Source organism: Baudoinia panamericana (assembly GCF_000338955.1).
Source record: "Baudoinia panamericana UAMH 10762 unplaced genomic scaffold BAUCOscaffold_9, whole genome shotgun sequence".
NCBI lineage: Eukaryota > Fungi > Ascomycota > Dothideomycetes > Mycosphaerellales > Teratosphaeriaceae > Baudoinia > Baudoinia panamericana.
Genome location: NW_006911265.1, coordinates 880,606 through 894,785, shown reverse-complemented (window position 1 = coordinate 894,785; position 14,180 = coordinate 880,606). Strand labels below are relative to the sequence as shown.

Below are 14,180 nucleotides of genomic sequence, written 5' to 3'. Positions count from 1 at the left end.
GAGCTGGTCAAACGGACAAGGGTGGCATAACCGCGGTGATGCTTGGAAGAGAGAGCGGGTCGGGGCGCGAGCCGTCAGCCGCATCGTCATAGAAGGTTGATACCTTAAGTATAAACCTGCCTTCCAAGGTTGTCGAAGAGCCGCTTCACCCTCCCGACGTGCTTGTAGTGCACGCTGCGGAGTTTCATATGACCTTCTCGGAGCAACTGATGCTGAACAAGGGCTTGATAGGCAGATTACTATCTTTCCGGCATCACTCATGTTGCAAATTTAGACAGCTGTCACAATTCGACGACCATTACGGCAACACAGTACATTATACAGATGTTGTTGCACTTGACCGCATCTACTCGGATGGTGTCTCATTATCCTTCCTGCCAACACCGTCTGGATGCTCGGCGGTGGTGATGGATCGATCCGGAGCCCGTCCCAGGACGTTGAGGTGATCGATAGTGCTCCACGAGGTGCAGTACTGCCCTCCAATCACAGGAAGCATCTGAAGCGAACTGCTAGCGTGGGCGCTTAGAGCAGTGCAGTCGGTGTCTCACACACTTGATTCGACACTCGCCACAACCACAAGACCCCACCCGCCGTGTCCTTGGACTGCTTGCGCTCTGCGATTCGCGGGAGCTTCCTCCCCGAAGTGCTCAACTGTTCGAGAATTTGGTAGCTCGATAGCGATCCCCTATCGACAGTTCAAGACACGAGGTCATTGCGCGAGTCAACTCCCACATGCACAATGTGCTGAGAGGTTGGCCATCCCAGCCACCGCCGTTGCACAATCCCCAGACGCACGAGAGCTGCTGTGACGGTTTGTACCCGTCACCCAACGCGCACACCTTCCGAGCCCCAGACTCTGAATCTGGTTGATGTGACCGATGATCTGCAGGGTGCTGCGGCTCGGTCCCTGCCTAACGTCCTGCAACGGCGTGATGCATCGAGCTTGACGTAGCGTCTGCCTATGGCCTGGCCAACCTTGACGGAAAGTGTAGCGCTCACGTTGCCCTCCTTTCTCCGGCACGGAGAGGACAGACCAGGCTACGCATTGTCTCAGATCTATGCGTCCACAACGTGATATCGAGCACAGACAGACAACCCCGCGTCTGAGCCCGATCGAGTATTCATGACAAGAAACTGTAGGTGAGCACGTTCGATGGGCCCTTGCATCCTGCATCTAGCCCGGAAAATGGCACTACTGGGATATATGCATGCTCTATCGCACTACTGGATGGATCACTTGCGAGTGGTGCAATCTACTTCTTTCATCACTTCCCTAGCGTTATTTCTCCGAGTCCTGCACTGTCCTTGCTTTACACTACCTGTCTATTCATACTACACATACGGATCCAAGCGCTCGTGTCGCCTTCTAACTATCTCTACGACAGTACAGCTAGGCATCGCTTCGGTTCTAATGCAGGTTATTCGGATCTGTCCCATACAGCAATAGCATGGCTGGGAGTCCACCCTAGATATACAGTTAAGCTAGGTGTCACGAAGCACGATGCCGGCTTTACCTGAGCTTCTAGCACGACGTGCCGGAATCGCGCTTGAGGTGATTAGTGACGTGGCTCAATTGGTGGAGCGGCAGATAAAGGATGAAGAGTCGACCCTGGACAAGCGCATCAACATCCCATGCTGCAATACCAACTCACCGCCAGGCTTGGTGGAAGCATCGACTCGCGACCCATGGAAAAGATCTGGCAAGTATGCTCTAGGTTGGGTCTACTTCTGCATCATACTGTTCGTGCTCACCGCCGGACTACGATGGTACAATTACTGGAACGACAAAATTCGAGTCGCTATACACAAGGAGAAGGTCGAGGAGATCATCATGAAGACAGGCTCGCCTGATACGGACTATCAGCTTTCCGCACTCAGTACCGATAAGTCGACACGGAAGTTCTTCCCTAGAGAAGGGCCACTGCCCGCAAGCGCGCAATCGCTGCAAGACGAAGATACAATCGCAGACAGCAGAGTTTTGAACTTGGTGATTGCGGCCTTCCGTATCATCTTCTACCGTCCGATTCCAGTTCTCAGGCTGCGGAAGGGTTGGCGACCCATCATCTTTCCGTCGATCGGAGTTGTTGTGCTTGTCTTTGCGGCGCTCGTCTTCGTTGTGTTGTACTGCTTCGTACCACAGCCGCTGTATTGGCAAGACATACAATATGGCTCACCACCGCTTGCCATCCGGGCCGGCATGATTGCGGTCGCTATGATGCCGTGGATCGTCGCGCTCAGCATGAAGGCCAATTTCATCTCTATCCTGACTGGGATGGGTCATGAGAGACTGAACGTTATGCACCGATGGTTGGCATATATATGTCTGCTGCTCAGCCTGATACACACGATACCCTTCTATGTGCAGCCAATCTGGGACGAAGGCGGATATGCTATATTCCAGGCATACTTCCGCAGCCAGCACTTTTACGTTTACGGCACGGGTGAGTTGGTACCGCGCCGTTTTCTGTGCCGTTACTGACAAGGCCGCCCAGGCATCGCTGCGCTCGTTCCATTGATCTTCCTATGTGTTCACTCACTATCTCCGCTTCGACGAAGATTCTACGAGCTGTTTGTCACGGTCCATGTACCCGTTGCGATACTGCTCCTGGCCATGCTCTTCTGGCATTGCCACAATTACCTAACCTCCTGGAACTATCTGTTCGCGACTGTGGCCATTTGGCTAGCATCGTACGCCGCCCGTATCTTATACCTGAACTGGACGAACCCTATGCGGATGTCGTTCCTCATCGGCGAGGAAGCTGCGGTCACCTTGTTGCCGGAGAACGCTATCAAGGTTACGGTGCCTACGCAGATGCGATGGAAGCCAGGCCAGTACGTCTACCTCCGCATGCCAGGAATCTCCGTGTTCGAGAATCATCCGTTTACCATCGCTTCGCTCTGTAGCGATGATTTTCCGTCTGTATATGGCGAGAACTACAGGGACCTGATTCTCGTCTTCCGGCCTTTCGGAGGTTTCACGAAGCGGGTGCTTGAAAGTGCGCTTGATCACGGCCCATGGCACACCTACCGCGCGTTTCTGGACGGACCGTACGGCGGTATGCGACGTACCCTGGAGTCATTCGATCATGTTGTGATGTTCGCGGGCGGTAGCGGAATCACTGCGTTGGTGTCCCATATGCTAAATCTGATCAAACGCATGCGAGACGGGAAAGCCGTGACTAAGACCGTGCAGATCGTCTGGGCATTGAAGCGGCCGGAGACGATGGAATGGTTCAGGGAGGAGTTGCGGATCTGCCGGGAGTTCGCACCACCCGACACTGTTACCTGCCAGTTCTACATCACCGCTGCCAAGCGAATGCCGGGTGGTGGCCAGATTGTGAGCGCACAAACACCGACGAGGCCTGTAAGTACGATGTTTCACGACAAGGTCAATGACATGTTCCAGAACATTGCGAGCCACAGGTACTCAATGCAATCGAGCAGACGCAACTCCGAGATGATCCGGGACGAAGCTGCTGGTGACGTGGAAAGGGAGAAGGAACTGCGGGCTGAAAATCAAGACCGGTTAAGACCGCTACCGGAAGCTCACCTGAAGCCTGTCGGTGAGCCCAAAGGTCTTGGGATGCATCTATCACCACCGTCAGCGCACTTTTCTCCTTCTCTGGAGCGTAGAGCAGTCAGCTCCGAGCAGCCACGGTCTAGGTCACCCGACAATCGAATAGTGGAAGATATGCCGCATATGCCGCCTCACCCAACCCTGCACGAGAAGCGGCGATCACGACAGCTATCGCTTGACATCAGCTCCGCCCAGCAGGAACAAGCGACGCAAATGCAGCAGGTATCGCAGATGGACAATCCGCAACAGTTCGACTTTGGCTTTCCGACAACGCCTACAGAGTTCCAGAAGAACTTAATGCGCTTCGCGTTCATGCCTGCGGCCGCAAAGGCGAAGAAGACGGGTTGGAGTACTGAATGGGGCCGGCCAGATATCCCGTATATGCTCAAGGAGATGAGCCGGGAATGGGTTGGCAAGCGGACTTGCGTTTTCGTGTGCGGTCCACCGAGTATGCGGGTGGACGTTAGCAACACGGTTGCTGAGCTCCAGTCCATGGTCTTCAAGGATAAGAATATGGCGGAAATTTTCCTGCATGCAGAGAATTACGCGCTGTAATGGGGCTCCGCAACGGGTCGCACTGTGTTTTTGCTGCGTTCGAGCGGAAGTTCTGTACATCATTTTGAGATACCCGACTTACTCCAGTAGTCACGAAAGTGACCGCTTCCCTTATCGCCCCTTACGCTCGTTCATTGCTGTCAAAGCCAGAGTCCTAGAAATGAAAAGGTATCAGCTGACAAGGATAGATGGGCTCCTACGCCACCAAACTTTCCACGCGGCCGGTGGGCTTCTATGAATGATGATGACTGTTCGTATTTGACCAACAGTTGCCGTTCAAGGATGGGACGAACGCATGGGCACCTCACCGTCGACGCTCCGAGAGCATGCTGTTGGATAGCTTTGCTGACTGCAGAACGACTCTAGGATCTTCGTGCCTGTACAGTCTTATCTTTCGTCAGGGGAAGAACCACGATGACAGAGCGCATGCAAATCAACCTACAGTAGGTGACAGCGTGGAAATCGGTGGTCGGAGCTAGTGCAATGCGTGCGGCTTAGAGAGCGTTGTGGTCCAAGCGTTATAACCTACCGCATGTCCGCGCGGTCCGCTCGGTCTGTGACTTCTACTTCAGCTGCTACTGCTTAGCTTCTGCTCAGCCTTCAATCACTTCCTCAACACGCTATGCCATTCCTCGCTGGCACTGTTGCAATGGAGACGTGCTGTCGACGACTACGGTCCGACTCGTGCATTGGGAAGCATTAGTATGACAGCCACGGAAACACACCGTCTCCCAATGAGGCCGACAGAACGTCTTTAAGACAAGCCATCGCAACAAAACCGACAGGAGCCGTGCGATGCAACCTCAATCGTCTAAATGTACCGTTATTGAGCCTCTCGCACAGGCTACCGTCACGAATACCATGTGCATGAGCCACGCTTAAAAGACGCGCTGCCTTACAACATCCTCACAGCGCTTTAGTCGTCAGCACCTTCTCGGTCAGATCTTCAGATCGTGCTCTCAGTAGCCTATTGGCTGCCTACTGTTACCGAGAGTTCGCTGTCGCCCGTCACTATCAGCCTTGTTGGTCTGTGCCTAGTGCCTGCAAATAGGGTCGTCTTTGAGCTGAGGCTCGATAGCACACCGACCTAACTGCTCGCCTGTCGAGATCCGTCTTACTGCAACATGACTGGTTCGTTTGCGTTTCGTCTATCTCGCACGATTACCAAGGCCTATTCTCTATGTTCCTCTCAAGAAAGCGCTTTCTACTTGCTGTTTGGCATAGCTTTTGAATCAAAGCCTCGTCTTTTGATAGTGTGTATGAGCCATACTGTCGCCGCTAACCCCACAGTTCACCTGCAAACGATACATGAGCTGTAACGATGCGCCTTGCAAAGTGTCTGCCTGCGTGCTATATAGCATGCCAACACCAGCCATCAGCACTCCCCGGATCGTCTTTGCTCCGACGGATCTTCACGCCCGCCGGCTTGACCACAGAGAGAAGGACACATTCTCTACGCCTCTTTGCCAACACTACTGCGACGAATCTTCCTGGTTCGCTGAGATGAGCAGCCGCTCGCCCGGACAGGGGTCGAATTCCAGTGATGGTGCGAGCAACAATTCAACAAGCCCACAATCGAGCAATGTGTCAGGACCGAGCGCCGAACGCTCAGGCCGTCCTGGTGCTTCAGCGGGTACACCATCTTCCGTGTCATCACAGGCCCAGGGGACTCCAGGTACGTGATTATCCCGACCGCCCGGATCGGCACATGTGTTGGCGCGATCGGGCACAGCCGCAACTAAATGCTCCCTCCGGAGTCTAAAATCCACGTGAGCTGTATGACTTACTAACCATTGCAAGGCTACGTCTCACCCTACCCGCCGCTCCCACCATCCACACGTGCTGCGGGCTCGACGGCCCGGACGATGGCAACAATGGCAGGTACACGCATGCAATCGTCATCATCATCAGCCACTGCAACCGGCGCGCAAGAAAGACAGCTGGTACGTGAGTATACCATCCCTGCCTCGTCCTCACAACGATTCCATGTTCCATCCTTTGGGGAGATGCTAGATGCAAGGACGATCACTGAAGTAGGTTGTTACTCCCACTTGTTCTTTCTTCTTCATTTCTTCGGACGCCGCCTCATTCCGTTCTCGGGCACCTCTCTGTTACTTCACTCGCGTGCCGACGGCACGCCTCTTCTCTTGTTTCCTATGTCTCCCACTAATCGTGCCAACCCGCAGGCGCAAAAGCAGGCACTCATTGACGCGCTCAACGAACACCGCATCAATACCATTGGTGAACTGCGCCGAGTCGAGCGCATCTTCGCCCAGCTTGGCTCATCGGACCTTACTCAGCCAATGACGGCAGCTTGTACGCCGCAGAGCGTTAATGCCTTGTGCAATAGGCGCTAATCTTTCCAAGGGGTGTACTATGTCAACTCGAACAGCCTGTTGAGCGAGCTGCGCGGCTTGACCCGCAACTATCCTTTCAGGTCGGTGCCTCCGTACAAGGCTGTCACACATCATATCACTGACTATCTACGATAGCTCCGAATGCCTGAACGAAGCGAAGAGACGTGTGCATACCGACCCAGCCTCGAACCGCAGCTGGAATTATTGCTGGCTCGTGCTCGCCAAAATTCACACTGATCGTCTCATACCTGCCTACGCACGTGCGCAAGCTGCCAGGCCAGAGATGTACGTCAAAGTGCAAGGAGACAAGCTCCGCTGTGTGGAACACCGCTCACGCATTGACCTGTGATGTAGGTGGGGAGGACGCATTCCACTCGCCGAGTCGGTGGTGCAGCTGACAGAGGCTTTCACTACGGAATGGACCGCTGCGCTCACGCAGATGCTTCGGTACTGGGAGAGTCCGCCAGTTCGGTGAAAGGACTACAGCTCGCGTAGAGCGTTGGGCATACGGCGGCCATAACCATAACGACCATCGACATTGATGATTACGCTCGTTTACAATCACACAGTGCGGCATTTCCTGCGGAGGCGTTCCGGAGTATGAGCGGTAGAGCACGGGCTGGCTCCCGCAATTATGGAAGGCTTTACGAGACACATGACCGCTAGGTATTCGCTCTTTCGCAGCGCTCCTTGATCATCCTACCTGTACATAGCCATAGAATTACCAACTCCGCTTGGGTATAAGCGATCTCTGAAAGCTCATAGCAGAGGGCATTCTCTTAGATTCTGTTGAAGCGCATTAGCATGTCCGGCACCCTAAACATCGATGAGGAAGAGAGTCAGCCGTGGTTTCAGCCATTCGTAGGGGCATCTACATCGCGCTCTGCTTACCCAGGCTCCATTACCATGTGGAAGCTCTCGATTTTCCCGTCAGCTCCAATTTCACTTCTCGCTTTAATCGCTATCTTTCGCGGGCTGTTCATGTAAGGCCGTGTACCCAGCCAGTGTTCGCCGTTGACGCGTGTTAGACACATAGCAACCTTCCACGAACGCTCTGAAAGTTTTGCTTCTAATGCGCCTCCCTCGTCATTATGCTTTGTGGCTGTGATCATCAGTGTACCGTAGCCAACATTGTGGTAGGCGCCAGCATATGCGGCAACAGGTAGCGCCAGCGGTACGGTTGGCTTTCCAGGAGCACCTGGATACAGCCTCTCCAAGGCCGTGTAGTATTGCTCAGCAAGGGTTTGCTATAGTTGCACGGCCAAGTGGTCAGCGGTGTCTTTCCCTGTCCTGCTGGTTCACTTGGATGCACAGCGCAATGTCAAGCAGCTCCATAGCAAGACCTCTGATCTTAGAGCTGGTGTCTTGACCATTCGCAAAGTACGCTACACCAAACCTGATTGTAGGACATAGTAGAATGTAGCTGCCAGCGTCTGTTACGCCACCTGTGTGCCAGTACACCTTGGTGTCGTCCCAGGTAGGTGGACACGTACCAGCCAAATCCGTACAGCCATACAGATCGAACGGTAAGTAGTCATCTCCGCCCGCTGGTGCTATAGAGCGTGGTCTCCAGACTTCATCCACTACCGTTGTGTAAGAGGTCCAGTAGTAGAAGGATCGAGCCAGCACTGGATTCATCTGGCGTAATTGTTACCTGTACTAATAATATATCCCGCACCGGCTACCTCTTCATTTTCTTGATGCGGCTCCTCGACCAGATGGCTGGTCTCAGCTGATCCGTCCAGTAACAGCTGCGACCATGTATAGCTTTTCGCTAGCGCTTGGCCTCGGTCGCTGAGCGCTTTCGCGGCCTCATAGTAGCCACCGTAGGTCTGGGTCATGCCTAATGGATCCCACAACACCTCACCGAGGCACTGTGCCAACGGCTCGACAGCGACGACGGCTTCGAGAGCGCAGGAAGCTAAAATGAAGGGCGTATTGCTGTACCCGAAATGAGAACGAAGTGGAGTGTGAAGTGGCGAATGACGTCGCTTGCGGGTGACTCCCCAAGTGGTGCTCGTGCCATTATAGCCGTATGATGTGTCCTGCGGCGAAACACCGGTTCGAGGAGAGACAGCGTCCTCGAGCGTTACCTGTGGTGTTTGGACAGGGCCAGAAAGTACAAAGTTACCCGGGATGATATACGAGAGTGGCGTGTCCCAAGAAATTCGGGCTTTGAGCTTCTGCTAGTTTGCATCTGATTGATGTAGAAGGCCCAGGCTGCGCAAAGATGCGCTTTCGTCGTGCTCACTGCATAGAAGAGAGTATCTGGGCCCACCACTTTTTGAGGATCAAGTCGTGCGAAACCATACCCCTTCGTGTGGACCTCGTCGCCGTTCACAACTGCAAATGAAGCACCACGAACATGCCAGCGGGCAAGATCCTGCTCTACTTGATCATCGAAGCGCTGTGTGAAAGGCGGTAGCATCTTGGTGGTACAACATAGGGCTCGCAATATGCGAGAATGGTAAGTTGAAATGTCCCTTATATGCTCCAGGAGCTGCTGCCTACCCTACTTCTTGAGCGTGATGCAAGACTGCGATTGAACTTACAGGTATCGTGTTGCACGGAGCGTACACTCCGCGTTATTCAACAGTTTCTTAGACGCAAGTTGCAGGGAGGAAAAATAATGCCCAGATATGGAACGCAAGTAACAGATTACGGAGTTCGGCGTTTGCGAGAAGGCGTGTCGAGAGTGACGAAGGCACTGGAACATCTTGTGTTAGAGAAAGCTAAAAGCTATGATTGTTCCTCTTTAGGCAGAGGTTGTGGAGTTGATATTGGCCGCTCACCCGGCCGTCTCGCGATGATATACTGCTGATACTCTGGGTCGAAGGTAGGGTTGTTGGGTCGGAAGACATCCACAACCTCGTCCACAATTTCAAGTCCCATCGACTCCAAGAACCTTCGTTGACCTACAAGAGACATCGCGAAATCTTGTGAAGGTTTGCCCCAGAACGGTATATTGCATCTCTCAGCGTACGTTCTCGTTTCATCGTAAGCCGCTGCCTCTGCTTTCGTCTGGATGTAGTAGTCTGCCGGGCATTGTCCGACTGCCAGAAGGCCATTTGGGCTCAGTGCACAGGCATACTTGTAGAACATAGCATGCACAGTAGCATAATTCATCTGTAGATGGCAGAACATGACCAGAACAGCATCGAATGGTGTATCCGGCTCCCAGTGAGCTAAGTCTGCCACGATGAAAGAGCCTTCTTTGACGCGCTCCGCTGCGAGACTGACCATCTTGGGTGATATATCAATGCCCACGACCTTCAGTCCAGCTCTGGCAAGCATTTGAGCAATTGGAACGCCGGTACCACAGCCGACATCTAGAGCTTGCGAGGAGCCAGGTCTAAGCATGGAGATGATCTTGTCGATGCATCGGATCTTGAGCTGATTGTTTCCATATACATGCTCGTAGTCGATGTTAACCTCGTCGTAGAGCTCAATGGCTGCATCGGGCTCGTACGTCTTCGCCATCGCGGAGAAGGGCTGCGATGCGACTCAGCAATGACTGGGACAATGGCAAAAGTTTCGATGCTTGGACCAGACGTTCTTGTATTTCTGCACATGAAGGCGTGAAACACGAATGTCAGCTCAGTCGTCTGCGTAGCATTAATGCCATTATCGCTACTGCAAGGGTTTGCCAACATTCACCACAGGACGCCAACAGTTAGCGCCAGTCGTCCGCCAAGCACTGACTCGCTCGATCTCATCGATGAGCACGAGCACGAGCACGGACGGCAGGATGTCGCCTCTCTCATGAAGGCGAGTGACGCACAAACTAGAATGGTCGTAGCAGTATCAACGCTCAGGGCAGGGGTCGTGACCACGCTACGATGGACAGTGGGCTCCTACAGTAGTTACAACCTCGGCTCGTGAGCGGCTACCCTTCCACGGCCACTCCCCGTCATCAAGGTGTTGCAGATAATGTCGCACAAGCCAGTTCCTATGGAGCCGTCACTTTGCGAACATTAGTATGTCTCAGCCAGCGATCGAGCTTGGTGACCAAGTCGTAGCCACTGGACCATCACAAGGCACGCAGGACTGTCCTACGCAACAGGACGAACTGTATAATGGCAGCAGCCAGTCTCAATTACCGCCTTGCGACGGTGGCAGAGCCGCATGGAGCCTGCTGCTTACCGCATTCGTGTTCGAAGCGCTGCTATGGGGGTCCGTATTGATGGCCTTTGTGCATTAGATTCAAACGGCACGGCCATTGACCGAAGCTAGCTTTCCGTTGAGTTTCGGAGTCTTCCAAAACTACTACTCCCGCCTGCCGCAGTTCAAAAATGACCCCTTCGTGTCTGTGATCGGGACCACGGCCTCCGGAATAGCGTACCTGGCTGCTCCAATCTCAATTCCTCTGATCAGACGTTTCGCCAACTATAGACGTCAAATGATATGGGTCGGTGGGTGATCGAAGGGCAGAAGCCCTGCCAGCCGTCCAAGCCTTCGCTGACCGTTACACCCCGCGATCTGTAGGCTGTACACGATCCGAGTTATTCTGCGTCATCTTCACTCACTGACCGATTCACAGGGCCACTGTGTCTCATGGGTCTTGTCGCAGGCTCCTTTGCAAAGTCTCTTCCAACTCTGATACTCACCCAAGGTGTGATGTACGGGGTTGGCTTTATAATCTTCTACTACCCCATCCTCAGCATGATCAATGAGTACTGGATCGCACGACGGGGTATGGCTTATGGCTTCGTCTGCAGCGCTTCTGGAGTCTCCGGAGCCGCAATGCCACTCTGTCTTGAGGCTCTCCTCGCAAGGTACGGCTACGCCACAACGTTGAGGGCTGTTGCTGTGGCACTATTCGTAACGACTGGGCCATTAATTCCCTTCTTGAAGGGACGCCTTCCGGAAGCTCAAGTCAGCGGGTCAGGAAGAACAGATTGGACCTTCCTCCGAGCTCGCGCATTCTGGATCTACAGTGCTTCTAACCTTGCAATGGGTCTTGGTTACTTCTTGCCATCGTTGTACCTCCCTTCATACGCAACATCGAACGGCATGAGCGCAAGAAAAGGCGCTCTTCTGCTAGCGATCATGAGCGTAGCACAAGTTTTGGGCCAGCTCAGCTTTGGCTACCTGTCTGACCGCAGTCTTTCCATTAGTCTGCTCGCTGTAATTGCGAGCCTCACCGCCGCTGCGGCGTCGTACACATGCTGGGGATTAGCGCATACCTTTGGAGTGCTGGTGGGTTTCTCCTTAATATATGGCTTCTTCGGTGCCGGTTACACGGCACTATGGGGTCGAATGGGCACGGCCATCAGCGGTGAGCCTACCGCCGCGTTCACGGCATTTGGCCTGCTCAATGCCGGGAAGGGCGTCGGAAACATCGTTGCAGGTCCAATTGGGGGTGCCATACTCACCAGCACTGTCAACATTCATCGGTACGGCTCGATGAGATATGAAGCGGTGGTGCTCTTCACAGGCTCGTGCATGTTGATCAGTGCTGCAACACTTGCTCTGTTCGGTAGAAAGATTGGTCGCAGATCTAGGAGTCAGTAATACAACTGCTCATGCTTTAATCAAACGTATATCATACCTCTGGTGCAGTCGCCTTCGCAAGAGATACGAAAGATACTATGACTGCCGTGGCAATGACTGGCGTCGACCACTTCATGGCCTCTATCGCTGCTATTCTACAACCATCTACTGCGCTCGCTGGAGCTCCCCAGAGCGGGCAGCCTGGTCGTTCGCTCCAGGAATCTGGTTGGAGACGACACGACCGTTCATGATAGCACCATCGGGCAAGGGTACCCAAGCGCTTCCACAAAAGCTCTCGCAAACGTACCGGTAAGTGATGCCATACGCCAGCGTTAAACATAGAGGCGGCTGGACGGTCTCGTCCAGACGCTGAACGCAGCCTTTGTCGTACAGTCCTTTCGTTCACTTTTACTCGGCTTCAACAACACGAGGGGAAGGGGGGTGAGCTGCCGTATTTTAAGCTGATAAGAGATCGTCTAATGCGCTTGCCGTACGCTGACGATCTTTGGATACTTGTGATTGCTTGTCGGTCTGATACGAGCTGCATCACAACCCCGATACTGAAGGTCAGCAATGGTGAATGGCAAACGGCGAGTGAAGCATATGAACAGTGCCCGCTAGAGATGGCACCTTCCTATGTTGGTCCACCCGGTCACATCTTGGAAGCTCATGACCTTGCCGTTGGCACCAAAGCGTCCTTGAGTAGCGTACCAGTCGCGGTCCACTGCAGTATCAGGCCTCCATTGCAACATCCTCCGCAAGCGTGGCTCTATGCTGCCATCTAGCAGGTCAGCAACCAGCCTCCCCACAGCAGGAGAGCACATGAAGCCGTGTCCCGAGCCCCCGACCGCCACGACCAGGGAACAGTACTCTGGATGCTGGTCTATGAGAAACAGGCGATCCGGCGTGTCGGCGTCCCAACAGACTCGCGCATAGCTGAACCCACGGTCCGCAAGCTGAGGCATCGTCTCACGTAACAAGCGGCGCATTCTTTGTTCCGCGTCGAGAGGTATCTGCTCCTTCGAGAACGGTCTCGAGCGCTGCTCTCCGAGCTTAGTGTCAGTGAGTAGGTTGATATAACCCGGGTGCTCATCGCAGATCTTCATCTCTGTTTGGCCTTCGTTTGGCTCGATGAAGAAGCCTCGGTCGGCGCAGTAGAGCACGGGTAGGTCACGGTAGATCTTCGTCTCTTCCTGGCTTAGCGGTATGTGAGCTAATGTCCACGCAGAAGGACGAAGCTGTTTCCGGAAATTGAGCAGCATGTCGCTGCCTGCTCCTGCGGCGAGAATGGTTCGATTAGCGACATATTGTGTGCCGTCCGCGGTCCTTGCACCAAGCACGTCCGTACGCGTTTCGTTGTATGATAACTCAATCACGTTGCCCTTCTCTCCAAACACGAACTGGATGCCCAACCTCTCGCACTCTGTGTGCAGGTCTCTCATCGTCTGACGTGCAGCCACCCATCCTGCATTCTGCTTACGCCAGAAGCCTCGCCATCCTGGAAAGTCGCCAGTCAGCACACCGTGTGGCATGCTCGAATGGAAAAACGGTGCGTCTGGTAGTGCCTCCCAATTCGCCGGGTGAGCTTCCGCGGTGGCGACGACTTTGGCGTAGGCATCGTCTCCGACCGCAGCATAGATGAAGCCTGTTGGGTGATAATGTGGCTTGTATATCGGGTCTGATTTCCAGACATCTGTTGCTAACCCTTCGATCACATTCCAAGCGTAGTCATTATCGTTGTCGTTGTCAAAATGTGGATAGTCCTCCGCTGCGGCAATTGTCTCAGCTGAAATGCCGTTGTTTTGTCTTTGTGTCTTGTCTAAGATCATAGTCACTTACGCTCCTCCATGATCTTGTTCAAGTCGTTACCGGCCGCAGTCGCAGAAGGAAATGTTTGGCCATCGAGAACGGTTATATGGCGGTAACCTTCCCTTGCGAGACGGTATGCAATCGCCGTGCCCCAAGTGCCTGCGCCGACAATTAGGATCGAACCTTTGTCGGACGACACAGTCAGAGAGTCGTGCATCGCAGCGCTCAGCAGGGATCTTCGTCCGCAGACGGAGTTACTTATGTTACGACGTAAAGTTGGACCTCCGAGAAGCAGTCTTCGCATCGGTCTTGACGATGAATCTCAAGGTTCGCTGGCAGTATACTCTATAACCAAGGGACAGTATGTGACGAACATGTAACATCACTAT

The 14,180-nt window shown here is 53.7% G+C and overlaps 7 protein-coding genes across 7 annotated transcripts; 3 read left to right on the top strand and 4 right to left on the bottom strand.

Moving 5' to 3' along the window:
* Positions 1-1,205: 1,205 nt before the first annotated feature.
* On the top strand, positions 1,206-4,251 carry BAUCODRAFT_36001 (uncharacterized protein). The gene is made up of 2 exons (XM_007679890.1): positions 1,206-2,441; positions 2,493-4,251. Exons 1-2 carry the CDS (start codon positions 1,502-1,504, stop codon positions 4,130-4,132), a joined length of 2,580 nt encoding a protein of 859 aa, XP_007678080.1. The 5' UTR covers positions 1,206-1,501; the 3' UTR covers positions 4,133-4,251.
* A 2,037-nt stretch (positions 4,252-6,288) lies between these two features.
* BAUCODRAFT_149851 (uncharacterized protein) lies at positions 6,289-6,964 on the top strand (the record flags this gene model as incomplete). Its single annotated transcript, XM_007680283.1, has 4 exons — positions 6,289-6,448; positions 6,500-6,569; positions 6,625-6,774; positions 6,844-6,964. 4 exons carry the CDS (start codon positions 6,289-6,291, stop codon positions 6,962-6,964), a joined length of 501 nt encoding a protein of 166 aa, XP_007678473.1.
* A 412-nt stretch (positions 6,965-7,376) lies between these two features.
* On the bottom strand, positions 7,377-9,165 carry BAUCODRAFT_578727 (uncharacterized protein; the record flags this gene model as incomplete). Its single annotated transcript, XM_007680282.1, has 4 exons — positions 8,621-9,165; positions 8,144-8,582; positions 7,792-8,117; positions 7,377-7,736 (listed from the first exon to the last, which is right to left on the bottom strand). The coding sequence occupies exons 1-4, from the start codon at positions 8,915-8,917 to the stop codon at positions 7,377-7,379; spliced, it is 1,422 nt and encodes a 473-aa protein (XP_007678472.1). The 5' UTR covers positions 8,918-9,165.
* BAUCODRAFT_35999 (uncharacterized protein) lies at positions 9,155-10,291 on the bottom strand. The gene has a single exon (XM_007679889.1). The coding sequence runs from the start codon at positions 9,967-9,969 to the stop codon at positions 9,229-9,231; it is 741 nt and encodes a 246-aa protein (XP_007678079.1). The 5' UTR covers positions 9,970-10,291; the 3' UTR covers positions 9,155-9,228.
* Positions 10,292-10,468: 177 nt separating this feature from the next.
* On the top strand, positions 10,469-12,003 carry BAUCODRAFT_73394 (uncharacterized protein; the record flags this gene model as incomplete). Its single annotated transcript, XM_007679982.1, has 3 exons — positions 10,469-10,662; positions 10,723-10,901; positions 11,030-12,003. 3 exons carry the CDS (start codon positions 10,469-10,471, stop codon positions 12,001-12,003), a joined length of 1,347 nt encoding a protein of 448 aa, XP_007678172.1.
* A 15-nt stretch (positions 12,004-12,018) lies between these two features.
* Positions 12,019-12,460, bottom strand: BAUCODRAFT_558726 (uncharacterized protein). Its single transcript, XM_007680281.1, has one exon. It carries the CDS (start codon positions 12,320-12,322, stop codon positions 12,035-12,037), a length of 288 nt encoding a protein of 95 aa, XP_007678471.1. The 5' UTR covers positions 12,323-12,460; the 3' UTR covers positions 12,019-12,034.
* Positions 12,461-12,599: 139 nt separating this feature from the next.
* On the bottom strand, positions 12,600-14,008 carry BAUCODRAFT_149847 (uncharacterized protein; the record flags this gene model as incomplete). The annotated part of the gene is made up of 2 exons (XM_007680280.1): positions 12,600-13,750; positions 13,822-14,008. 2 exons carry the CDS (start codon positions 14,006-14,008, stop codon positions 12,600-12,602), a joined length of 1,338 nt encoding a protein of 445 aa, XP_007678470.1.
* Between the last annotated feature and the right edge of the window lie 172 nt (positions 14,009-14,180).

Excerpts from the sequence above, each read along its gene's own strand:
- BAUCODRAFT_35999 (XM_007679889.1), bottom strand. The coding sequence starts at position 9,969 with ATGGCGAAGACGTACGAGCCCGATGCAGCCATTGAGCTCTACGACGAG.
- BAUCODRAFT_36001 (XM_007679890.1), top strand. The coding sequence starts at position 1,502 with ATGCCGGCTTTACCTGAGCTTCTAGCACGACGTGCCGGAATCGCGCTT. Across the intron at positions 2,442-2,492 it reads CTTTTACGTTTACGGCACGG|GCATCGCTGCGCTCGTTCCA; the intron begins GTGAGTTGGTAC and ends AAGGCCGCCCAG.
- BAUCODRAFT_558726 (XM_007680281.1), bottom strand. The coding sequence starts at position 12,322 with ATGTTTAACGCTGGCGTATGGCATCACTTACCGGTACGTTTGCGAGAG.